The sequence below is a fragment of the Salvia miltiorrhiza genome, chromosome 8, assembly GCF_028751815.1.
Source record: "Salvia miltiorrhiza cultivar Shanhuang (shh) chromosome 8, IMPLAD_Smil_shh, whole genome shotgun sequence".
NCBI classification, from domain to species: Eukaryota; Viridiplantae; Streptophyta; class Magnoliopsida; order Lamiales; family Lamiaceae; genus Salvia; species Salvia miltiorrhiza.
This window is the reverse complement of record NC_080394.1, coordinates 33,221,217-33,232,101: the sequence shown is the minus strand read 5'-3', so window position 1 is coordinate 33,232,101 and position 10,885 is coordinate 33,221,217. Positions and strand designations below refer to the sequence as shown.

General features: G+C 35.8%; 3 protein-coding genes across 12 annotated transcripts; 1 reads left to right on the top strand and 2 right to left on the bottom strand.

Annotated features, from left to right (window-relative positions):
• On the bottom strand, positions 1–2,017 carry LOC130997804 (uncharacterized). Of its 4 annotated transcripts, none has more exons than XM_057923238.1 (7): positions 1,901–1,954; positions 1,457–1,770; positions 857–954; positions 718–789; positions 526–650; positions 379–451; positions 1–271 (listed from the first exon to the last, which is right to left on the bottom strand). In XM_057923238.1, exons 2-7 carry the CDS (start codon positions 1,752–1,754, stop codon positions 167–169), a joined length of 771 nt encoding a protein of 256 aa, XP_057779221.1. In that variant the 5' UTR covers positions 1,755–1,770; positions 1,901–1,954; the 3' UTR covers positions 1–166. The 4 variants fall into 4 exon arrangements, with proteins under 4 accessions (XP_057779221.1, XP_057779220.1, XP_057779219.1 ...); XM_057923237.1 differs by having other exon boundaries at positions 1,872–1,940; XM_057923236.1 differs by having other exon boundaries at positions 1,457–2,017.
• Positions 2,018–2,525: 508 nt separating this feature from the next.
• On the bottom strand, positions 2,526–8,275 carry LOC130997802 (protein PTST homolog 3, chloroplastic). 7 transcript variants are annotated; one of them, XR_009093192.1, is made up of 13 exons: positions 7,976–8,275; positions 7,770–7,889; positions 6,725–6,855; positions 6,443–6,637; positions 5,968–6,133; positions 5,644–5,704; positions 5,488–5,538; positions 5,331–5,384; positions 4,122–4,241; positions 3,634–3,758; positions 3,342–3,393; positions 2,876–3,153; positions 2,526–2,789 (listed from the first exon to the last, which is right to left on the bottom strand). XR_009093192.1 is itself a non-coding variant. In XM_057923234.1 (13 exons), the coding sequence occupies exons 1-12, from the start codon at positions 8,128–8,130 to the stop codon at positions 3,034–3,036; spliced, it is 1,350 nt and encodes a 449-aa protein (XP_057779217.1). In that variant the 5' UTR covers positions 8,131–8,275; the 3' UTR covers positions 2,526–2,789; positions 2,996–3,033. The 7 variants fall into 7 exon arrangements, 3 of the variants coding, with proteins under 3 accessions (XP_057779217.1, XP_057779218.1, XP_057779216.1); XR_009093193.1 differs by having other exon boundaries at positions 6,752–6,855; XM_057923234.1 differs by having other exon boundaries at positions 2,996–3,153.
• A 1,440-nt stretch (positions 8,276–9,715) lies between these two features.
• LOC130998353 (uncharacterized protein At2g29880-like) lies at positions 9,716–10,507 on the top strand. Its single transcript, XM_057923777.1, has 2 exons — positions 9,716–9,799; positions 9,884–10,507. The coding sequence occupies exons 1-2, from the start codon at positions 9,716–9,718 to the stop codon at positions 10,505–10,507; spliced, it is 708 nt and encodes a 235-aa protein (XP_057779760.1).
• The last annotated feature ends 378 nt before the right edge of the window (positions 10,508–10,885 follow it).

Below are 10,885 nucleotides of genomic sequence, written 5' to 3'. Positions count from 1 at the left end.
TTTGATACTCAACCACCTGTTTTTTTGAGAAAAAAAAAAAAAGAAGATATTGTACATTACTTGTGAATTATCAGAGTTGCAATATGTTTATGCCAACTAGGAAAAGAATATGAACCATCCTAATGGTGGCACAAAAACAAATCTATAATTTTATTAGTTGAAGAAATTAGTAACTCAATCCTAGTTGAAGCCCTAGGGCTGCATGAACCACGAACAATGTCATAATGCCGCTACCCAAGATTCCATGAATGTTTCGCAACCCAGGATTCCCCTACACAAATATTTCCATCTTGGACTTAAGTTCATCAACCAAAGCAGCTTCGCGTGTGTATGTTGAGAATCAATAGAGAAGAAGTCGATAGTTTACTACAAGCTCACCTCAAACAATGTTGGCAACAACGTTTGAATGGTTAAAAGAGCAAGACCGATGAAGCCCGTTACAGCATGAGGACTGCAAGAAAACAAGAAGAGGATCGGACAAGGAAGGAAGGAAAAAGGTGAAAACAAATGCATATATATATATACCTCTGGAAGATGGGCCTATCAGAAGTGAGAAGAGATGTGATGCCACCAGTAGCTCCAAGAGCAAAGAAGAAGAACATTCCACCAAGAAGCTTAGGGTGCAAATCTTTGGCCTTGGCCTTTTCCTCCTGCCAAACCATGAATCAACTTTTCAGAAATGCCTTATTAGTAAAGTTCGGTTATATTGGTCCTTACAACATCATCTGAGAAACGAATACGGAAGCCCAAGTAAGTCCCATAACCACCCATAGCAAACAGCACAACAGCCTGCAGCCAAAGTGAGACACTCAAAAAGTGTGACGGCGAAGCATTTGTGAGATAGATAGATACATACCATGTTAGCAGGATGGCCCCAGTGCACCAGCCAACCGGGAAGGCTCCATGACTTTACTAGCTCAACGAAAGGGCTGATCAGAGATGTCACAGTTGTAGCTGAATTCAAGGATCAAATCACTATATATTATTACAGAGGAGAGGTCCAAGAACTGAGAGATGATTATATTTATATACTAGTGGAATGTACTTATGTACTACACAACATGAGGATACCAGGTAAATTCTTGAAATTAGATTCATGAATTTATAGTGTCATACTATATGATCTTCAAGAGATTTTGGCACTACTTTTGCTCAGAGTTTTCACTTGAAAGTGAAGTTGAATATATGCAATATTTTTGCTCAGAGTCATTACTTCGAAACGAGCATAATAACGTCAACAAATATATGATCGATGGGGAAAAAACTGGTAAATTCAAATTGCTTCTAGATTTTATGCCCAAATTCGATCATAGATTCAACATCAATAATCTCATTTCCATTGCTAGAATCACAACAACAACAACAAAAAAGTGCCTAAGCAGAATACCCAAAACAATCAAACAAAGAATAAGCATTCACAAGAATGAAATTTGATGAAAATGAGGAAAGGCATTACCTCCAGGAAGAGCAGCCAAAAGTAGCAAAGGCAAAGGAGAGAATGAATACAAGAGAGTTTCAGAGGAGTCTCCCAATACTGCATCATTTTCCTCTTCATCTACACTTGTTTCACAAAGGTTGTTGTTTTCGAGAGCAAATGTGCAGGAAGAGAGAGCCCTTCTCTTTGCAATTGCAGAAACCAGCGCCGGTTGGGAAGAATAAATGGTGAGAGAATGCATAGAGCAGGACTGAGAGGGCGAAACACAAGGAGATGAGTTGGGTCCCAAAGCAACAAGAGAAGCACTCACAACAGCCATTCTTCTTCAACTATGTCTGTATGAAAAAGTAGATGTAAGCTTAGTACAATGAAGAAATTTAGAGATGGATAGAGGGAAGAAGAAGAAGGAAGACGGGAAAGGCAAAGAAAGAGACACGCTTCGATATTCTTCCCTTCAAAATTTACCCCTTTTCTTTGGCACGTGGTTTCAACACTCCCCACCCTTTTCATGAAATGTTTTAACCGATTCGAAACCAAAAAGTAATTTGATTTAATTATAGTTCAAGATTTTGTTAGCTAAGTCCCTCTCCTTTTGTACATTTGTGGAACCCTAAACTTTTATTACGTCATTAACACCTTTTCTTTTCTTTTTTTCCTTTTTTTTTTTTTTGGTTTTGTCAATCTTTGGTAATGTTCTTGAAAGAAAGTGTGCTTATTGTTTGTTTATCCAGAAATGAAAGGTTTTAATAAACCTGAATGTATTGCAGAAAATAATTTGAACATACAAACACCGAAATATTGCAATAATCCAAAACATAAAATGGTCATCCCAACAAAACACAGCCATTTTGGTTGAATAAATGGTCAAAACTTGGACCGAGATGGATCAAAAGCAAACTTGTTCAATTAAATGGAATTAATATATTTTTTTGTCTTTAATTTGTTCTGCACTCCCTCCAATTAATTATTGAAGATAATAAAAATGTGACATGTAGAGCTCGAGCTTAATTAAAAGCCAACTTTGATTACAATTTGCTCACATTTGACCCGATTAACAATTAAACCAGACTTTGCTCAAAATACTAAAAGATGAAAAAATCAAACCAGACTTTGGCATAAACTGAAGTTAGAATTCCTAAACTCATCAAAAACTGTAGTTTAAGATCATGGGACAAAAGCTGCTACTCAATATGCAGTATCAGTAACTAAACTGATCAAAGTTGCAAGATTTCCGACATAAGCAAAATTCTATCATCTAAACCCAATGTATATGGACATCCTTTATTCCAGCAGTGCAAAAGGAGAGGAGCTTCAAAAGAGACGTATTATTCAGTCCATAACAGCACTTCATCACCTGCATTAGCATTACCAACTCATTCAAGCAACAGATAACACGAATTCGCAGAGTAGAAATCAAGAAGCGGGACTGTTACGACATACTGAAATGCAAAGTGTCTGTTACTAGGTATCTACGACATTCCTCTCATGGGCACATTGATATTCTTCGCGTGCAGTTCAAGTAGATGTGTCTATATGTAGACGTGGGAAGATATCTCCTACCTGCCTCCATTTTCTCAAGATATGTATATATTTCAACTTCAATCAGAAGCCCCATCATCTAGACTATCTACACGAAGAATGTTGTTGAGTACACCATTACGGGTTACTGTCTCCCTTCCAGGATCAATTTCCCAATGACCGTCAATAACAAACTTTATCTGCATGAAAACAAGGTATAAAACCAAATAAGGCTGTAGCCATGGAGTCTGTAATTCATCACATAACAAGACATTTGTCCACTATTTCTGTAACAGTTCGCCTAAATGTCCAAACTTAACAATATTATACACTACAAATGCACACATTGATAAAATCAGGATATGCAATTTACTGTTGCTATCTTTACCTCATAAACCCCAGGATACAGCCACAACACCACTCGCCAATCTCGAGATGTCCTGAAAATTTATGCAGGGGAAGTAATTTTTTTGTTCCCAAGAGAAATAAAGCAAACACACAAGATAAATTTCTAAAGTCGAAGGATAATTTGCAGACATTGTTCAATATTAGGACACACCAACAAACCATGACTGAGGATAAAAGCCAAATTGTTACAAAGTGCAGCCCCCGACTTGTATTAATCGTCATTATCAAATTAAGACATAAGATGCAATAAGATATAAAGAGACATCAAATACCTGGATTCCGTATGGTCAATGACACTCGATGACGACTGCAACTCCATTGGAATTTTATGATGCCAGCCATTGAAGCTCCCAGCTAGCTCCACAGTCTCCGCTTCCCCTGAATACTGGATCTCAACCTAACAAGGAAAACTACTTCACTTCAGTCAGAAAAATGCTCCCTCCAGATTCACAAAAAACACGTGTAGATTCAGCATACACCGTGTTATTCATATTTTCGTTGTCTCCAATATGCACCATTGGAAGCTTGATGATCATATATTGCCAAATAAATGAGAACTTGTTTCCAGCGTATTACATACTGCCTAGACACTTGTAGCAGTGTTAAAGCATACCAAGAGTAAGTATGAGAATTTCATGATTGAAATATGGCAACTGAGTCTTACAAAGTTAAGTAATGTCACTTTCAGATACAGAAAAAATGGGTGTGATAACTGATAAATGTAACTGTGGCAAATAATCGTGATGTGTGCAAGAAGTACCTCTGTTAGTCCAGGAAATGTTTCTTCTGCTTCATGTAATTCAGTCTCTTTCTCAGAAATAAGTTCCTGGGCTTTGCTTATTTCTTCTTCTGCTTTACTATGCAAAAGAGATAGAGCAAGCTGAAAAGTAGAAAGGAAATCAGGCTCGTAACCTTAATTTTCTTATACAAAATTTGGATTTTCTAATACGTGTAAAATGGATTAGACAGAACCAACCCTGTTTTATGATCTAGAAATGAGCATGTAAAAGAAGAAAACATCACATAGAGAAATATAACCAAAATTAAAGCGAAGTGTTCAGCGCCCCGCTATCATCCAAATTCATAACTTGCCTTTGATTACAGCATAGCACCACTATGAAGCCGATGCCTAGAGTCAACACTAGTCACATGCATACCATTTATTTTATGTGTCGGGAAAAGTTCTATTTGTGCTTTTCTCAGAATACCAAACTAGGGCATCCCTTTGCTTCAGACTTCAGAGATTAGTCCAGTTTCACCTTGATCAATGGCCTATTTGTATTTACTTTATTTATAAATTATAAGCAACTCACTTATCAAAACATAGTTTCACCCAGAGAAAGCTAATATTCAAGTTACCCTACTGACCTTCATAGTCTACACCCTAATGCCCTACAACCACAATGTTCATGAAGATTATGTTCCTGAACCTATAGGACTATCTACCACTTCCCTTTACATAATTAAGAACGTGATATGATTTATACCTTGTCAACAGCTTAAGCAACAGCCAATGTATCTCAATCTCTTAAGTTTCTACACCAGCAATGTTGTCTAAATTTTCAAACTGTAGGCAAATCTGATTTTCTCAATGTGAACTTGCCATTAAGGTTACATGAAAGATTTAATGAAATGCCAGGCATCTCGATGTTTCGCTCTCAGTTCGTCTCCATAAGGAACTTGATGCAGTTCCTTCAAAAAACTAGTACTTGTATGAGTCGATATTAGAATAAAAGGCAGTTGTGTACTCTAGTCATTGATGACTAATAGTCACATAATTGCAGAGGCAAGATGATAGATGACTATAATTTAGAAAGACATATAACTAGGAACCCATGAAGACAACTGCAGATGCACACACACACACACACAGAACACATTGCATCATAAGAAAGTGAACATATGTTTCTCTAAAGAACTTAGAGAAGAGAGAACTTTTCTATCTTGATATAGTGGTAAATATATTTACCTTTTCCTTTTCAATCTGCTCCTTCAGTTGGACCAGTTCCAATTCTTTTTCATACTAAGCACAGAAAACAACAGTACCTTAGCTATTAGTTTAGAAGTACCGGAGGGGCAGAGACAGACACTACTCTCAAGTCGCATGAAAATAAATATAGTATTACCAGCAAGAACCTTAGATGATAGATATCTGTTAGATTCTCCACTTTTTGTTTCTTCGATATGCAGCAATAGAAATACAATAATCAGTCATTGTAAAAGAGCAGATGAGCCTTGGAAATCTTTTAACATATTATTGGTTGATGCTCATTAACACTTACCTCATCATCCAAATCCTCACCAGTGATATTTGTTTGTTCGTTGGTTGAGATACAACTATTCCTGCATAAAGAAGAGATTAGAAACAATATCAAAAGAAAGAGAATTGCCCCAACTTTTTGGAAGTTCATTCACATATACAGGAAGTTTGATAGGATTGGGAATATGGGAAAAAGAATACAAATAAGAATTGCTAATCCCAGGAAGCTTCAGCAGTATGCTTGTGCATAGCCATTCAGGTTTTGCCTGATAATAAAGCATGGTACTGGAAACAAAGACAATAAATGACTTGCCTACCTACTGGTTAGAAAGGGATCTAAACTGACCTGGAGGTGGTAGTTTCTAATGCTGGATCTTCAACCTTGACTGCCGATGAAGGGAAATTTCCATTTGACATACTGAATGCAAATTCAGGTTCATTAGAATGTTCAGATTCAGCTGTCTTCCCTTCTTCATCGCCCTTTTCATCATTGGTGATTCCCAATTCACCATCTGCGAATCAAGAATATGGTTCATATAGATACCTTGAAGCAACATATAACTGAGGATCAATTTCATGTGTTGGATGATTAAATTGATGCAATATAACTAATAACTGGTGCTTTTATTATATCATTGGAAAAATATTGCTTCAATTAAAGCACTAGCTAAGAGTCGTTTCAAATACACTAGCAAAAAGTATGTGTTACGTAAAAATAATACTGTATTACACTATCGCCCTAAGTTTTGTTATATAAAAGGGGGATAGGTAAAGGATCTTTTATATAAAATATAGAATTCCTTTATGCAACTATAACTTACCTTCAGTTTGATCCAGTTCCCCGAGCAGAATAAACCTGGCCACCTTTTCCTGCAAGGATAAGGATTCAGCAGCAACAGAACTTTGATCGTTCCTCTGGAGCTCTTCATCTTCCTCTATGCAACAATTAGAATCTTCCTCTTTACTCTCATCTGACAGTAGTTCAACTAACAACACATTCTGCTTCTCACTTTGACCTTTCCAAATAACAAAAACAAAAAACTTTCATGCAAAGCTTGAAGAACGCAAATATGTATAAATGTGAAAAGTAAATATAGACCCACCAAGCATCTCAAGATTCCCAGTCTGACCTGTGTCTGTATCTGACCCAATGAATTTTGCTGTAGACGCGGTTTCTAGAAGCTGTCGGATAAATTTATATCCTCTACGCCTGACTATGTTTGCGAGATCTTGCCTGCAAATTTCTGGAATTAAAATCATACTAAAGAAAGTACATGTACAAGATAGGTCCCTTGAACTAGAAATACTTCTCTGCATATGCAATATAATTGAAAAGATAAATTCTGAAGCATCATTTTCGAAATCATTCTGGCTTCACTTAATGAAAATGAGATGTTTCAATGACCTTAAATCATCTTTATACCAAATTTTAACATTTTTCTAGACCAAACTTAATCGTCACTTGTTAACATGTACTCCCTCTGTCCACGAAAAGAGGTCCTAATTTGTTATTTTCGTCTGTCCATGAAAACATGTCCTAACCCTTTTTTGTCATTCCACCACTTTTTATTTTGTGGGGCCCTTTCTCTACTCACTAAATAAACAACTAATTTTTCTTAAAACTCGTGTCACTCTCCCTTAGAACCTCTTTTCGTGGACGGAGGGAATATCTCTTATCTTCAGTTTTTCTATGAAATCGGGAGTATTTCTCAATATGCTTACACATCAAGTGAAGGTCTCAAAATATGTTCTACAGCTTTTCATGAATTATATTAGTCAAACGCTTGCAGCACCAAGCCACTGGTAAAGCTCGTGACGGAGGTAATTCGAGATTCTAGTTAGATTTTACTCTAAAACCTATCTATCGTAGCATAAAACTCATTTCCTATCAATTGCCCAAATCCAACGTCATCGAGTAAAAAGTGGCATGGATAACAAGAAACTTCAATCCAAGATTCCAAGATTGTACCATCAAAATCTAGTATGGCAAACTCTTGCTTAATTTTACTACAAAAGATGTAAATAATTTGCGCGACAAGACAAGATGGCCAATACTTGCATTGCACATAAAAGATTACAAACATTATCAACACGATTCAAGAAATCCGTTTTCGCACTTCACTACAAGAAAGGCCATAAAACTCAAACCTTCCGTAGCGCGATAGCTCCTTCGTCGTAGGTACATGATTTTCAGGAAGTCCAACACTGGATAAGAAATATTTGATATCATTGCAAAGCTCTTCATCGCTCTTCGGTTTCCTACTAGCTCTGAAAAAAAAGAAGAGAGACAGATATCAAACATAACACTGAAATTGGTTCCAACTTCGATAACACATCCCATATTCGGCAGTAACCTGGGGGGTTTTTTGACCAATGAAGCGGAAATTGTAGAGTAACGGAAGTTGTGGAGGCGGTTGAGACCGGAGTAGGGTGATGGAAAATGGAAAGAGAAGGAGATTTTAGGAGAGGAGAGAGAGTGAAAACAGGGGAAGTGATGAAGGGTGGCCATGAGATAAAGCAAGGAGAGATGGGGTGTGCAGCATTGAGTTACAGAGGGCTTCAATTCTGCTTCTCTCTCTATTCGCCACAAATTTTATGGTTTCCGTTTCTTGTTCTGATTCTGATTCTGATTTCTGAAAGAGGGATTCAAAAATTGAGTACTTATATCATATTTATTTAGTATATATATATATTTTTTGAGACGTATATTATTCTTTTGGTTCTTATCATAAGGCCATAAAAGGCCTTCGGTTATTATTATTATTATTATTATTATTATTATTATTATTATTATTATTATTATTATTATTATTATTATTATTATTATTATTAATTTGCCTTTGGTTCTTATTATTTCTTTTGGTTCTTATCATAAGGCTATCAAAATAAATAATTGGCAGTATAATTTTTGAAACTTTATGTATTTAAAGAGAAGAAGAATAATCTAGTTTATAAAGGTAAGTAATCGAGTTCTATTTCTTTTGGTTCTTATCATAAGGCTATCAAAATAAATAATTGACAGTATAATTTTTGAAACTTTATGTATTTAAAGAGAAGAAGAATAATCTAGTTTATAAAGGTAAGTAATCGAGTTCTATTTTTGTCTTGTGTTGCACGAGTAGTCGAGTACTATCAATTTAAGGGGGTGTATTAGTTCAAAACTTTAATAGATTTGAGCAGATTTTTAAAGTTTGGGTGTATTAGTTCAAAACTTTTAAAAGTCTATGAAAATTTGGGTGTATTCGTTCAAGACTTTTAAAAGTATGAAAATCGGGATGTATTCGTTAATCTATGGACTTTAAAATTGGAATGACTTCCATTGATTTCGTTGAAAAAATAGACATGAACAAATCCGAACACAAATCACGAGAATTCACAAATTCGGCAAAACCCCGCGCTCGCTGGGTGCCAGCGGCCGCTGAACCCTAGCGCTCGTGGCCAACGATTCCAGCGGTCGCTGGGGCGCCGCGGCCGCTCGTACAAGCCAGCGGTCGCTGGGCCAAGCGAATTCTTTATAAATAGTAGCAGCCGTCAGTTTATTTCATCACACAAAATTTGAAGCAGACTCGAAAAAGAACACAACTTTAGGGTTTTGCATTGGCTATTAGCAAGGTATTCTCTCATAAATCTTGTATCTTTATATTACTTTCTTATTCAATTTTTCTATTGCAAAAATCTTGTATCTTTATAATTTGTTAGCAGTTGTATTATGTTTTTCTATTGCATGTGAGTTGATTCCAGTTTTTGTTATTTTTATTTATATTTTCTTTTATTCATTGTTATAGTACTATATACGTATATATATTTTGTGTCTAGTAATATTATCATGGGAGATTCTCAACAACAAGACACGAAAAAGAGGGCAGTGTATGAACCATGGACTAAGGAACAAAGCGATGTATTGTTAGAAATTTTGGTTGAGTCTGCGAATCGGGGATGGCGTGATAATAGTGGTATCTTTAGCAAAGCAACTGTTGAAGAAAGAATACTTCATGTTCTTAATGAAAGACTTCGGTGTAATATATAAGACTTATAACCACTACCTAAGCCGTATCAAATGGTTTAAGAACCGTTGGACTGCTTATTCAACACTCATGAAGTTTAACTCTGGTTTTGGCTATGACAACAATGCTAAAAAGTTCACGACCTCGGATGAAGTATGGGATGCATACTGTCAGGTAAACTTGTTAGCAATTATTTTTTTTAAACAATGTTATTTAAATAATATAGTTAATTAATAAATTTGTTCTTTATTATGTTAGGCTCACCCAAAAGATGCATACTTGCGCCATGGGAATTGTCCGGATTATGAAGACTTGGAAATTGTTGTTGGAAACGATGTGGCTATAGGGAAAAACTCAATCGGATTAGGTAGTGCTACTGATGCTAGGACATTAGGAGTTGATGAAAATAGAGCTAGGCAAATAGGGGAGTTGAATTATGATGCTGAAAATGAGGCGTTTGTAGGACTAACTCAAGATAATCCACCATCATCCGGTTCTAAATCACCTTTGGAACCCCCTGAAGTGTCCGTGGACTCCTCTCAGAGAAGAGCTCCCGCCAAAAGAAGTAGAGGCCAGTTTGAGGTAAATTCTGGTCATACTGAAAATAGTTCGCATCAGGAATTCATGGCAGAAATCAAAAAAATCACTACCACAGTGGATGGAGTTCAAAGCCTCTTGGTGAAACGAGATACTGTGCTAGAGAAAAGAGAAAGAGAAAAAACTTATACAACTTGGGATGTTATCAAAGAAATCCCAGATTTGACTGAAGACGTTCGCATCAAAGCATTTGACTTGCTTGATACCAAGTCAAAAAAAGATGGATTTTTGAAAATGACTGTTGATGAACGTAAAAGTTGGATAGCTTATAAGATTAGAGATTAGAGGATAGTGATGATTTCAGTCATGTTTTTGGAACTATATTTTTTTTTTTTTTGACCATCTTTTTATGAGTACATTGTTTTGTTGGTTTTTTGTTTTAAGACTTTATTTTCTTCATTAATGAATTAGTATATATATATATATATATATATATTTGTATTTTTAGTCAAGTGCCTTTATTATTATTTCAATTATTGTTTCATTGTTTATATTGCAGCATGAATTATGAAGATAAAATTGAAGGTGAAATTGAAGATGAAATGGAAGATGAACTGAAGATGAAATTGAAACAGAAATGGAGCTTGAATTTTGTGATCAGGTTAGGCTCTTGATGGAGGCAACTAAGGCAATTATCATTTTATTGGGAAATATTATGACGAT

What these genes read in the sequence shown, in the direction of transcription:
- LOC130997804 (XM_057923236.1), bottom strand. Translation starts at nt 1,754, where the DNA reads ATGGCTGTTGTGAGTGCTTCTCTTGTTGCTTTGGGACCCAACTCATCT. An exon ending in GATAGGCCCATCTTCCAGAG is followed by an intron (nt 452 to 525) that starts GTATATATATAT and finishes GTTTTCTTGCAG; the next exon opens with TCCTCATGCTGTAACGGGCT. An exon ending in TGTTGCCAACATTGTTTGAG is followed by an intron (nt 272 to 378) that starts GTGAGCTTGTAG and finishes ATATTTGTGTAG; the next exon opens with GGGAATCCTGGGTTGCGAAA.
- LOC130997802 (XM_057923233.1), bottom strand. Translation starts at nt 8,130, where the DNA reads ATGGCCACCCTTCATCACTTCCCCTGTTTTCACTCTCTCTCCTCTCCT. An exon ending in AGCAGATTGAAAAGGAAAAG is followed by an intron (nt 4,242 to 5,330) that starts GTAAATATATTT and finishes TCTACTTTTCAG; the next exon opens with CTTGCTCTATCTCTTTTGCA. An exon ending in ATTGACCATACGGAATCCAG is followed by an intron (nt 3,394 to 3,633) that starts GTATTTGATGTC and finishes ATAAATTTTCAG; the next exon opens with GACATCTCGAGATTGGCGAG.
- LOC130998353 (XM_057923777.1), top strand. Translation starts at nt 9,716, where the DNA reads ATGAAGTTTAACTCTGGTTTTGGCTATGACAACAATGCTAAAAAGTTC. An exon ending in TATGGGATGCATACTGTCAG is followed by an intron (nt 9,800 to 9,883) that starts GTAAACTTGTTA and finishes TTATTATGTTAG; the next exon opens with GCTCACCCAAAAGATGCATA.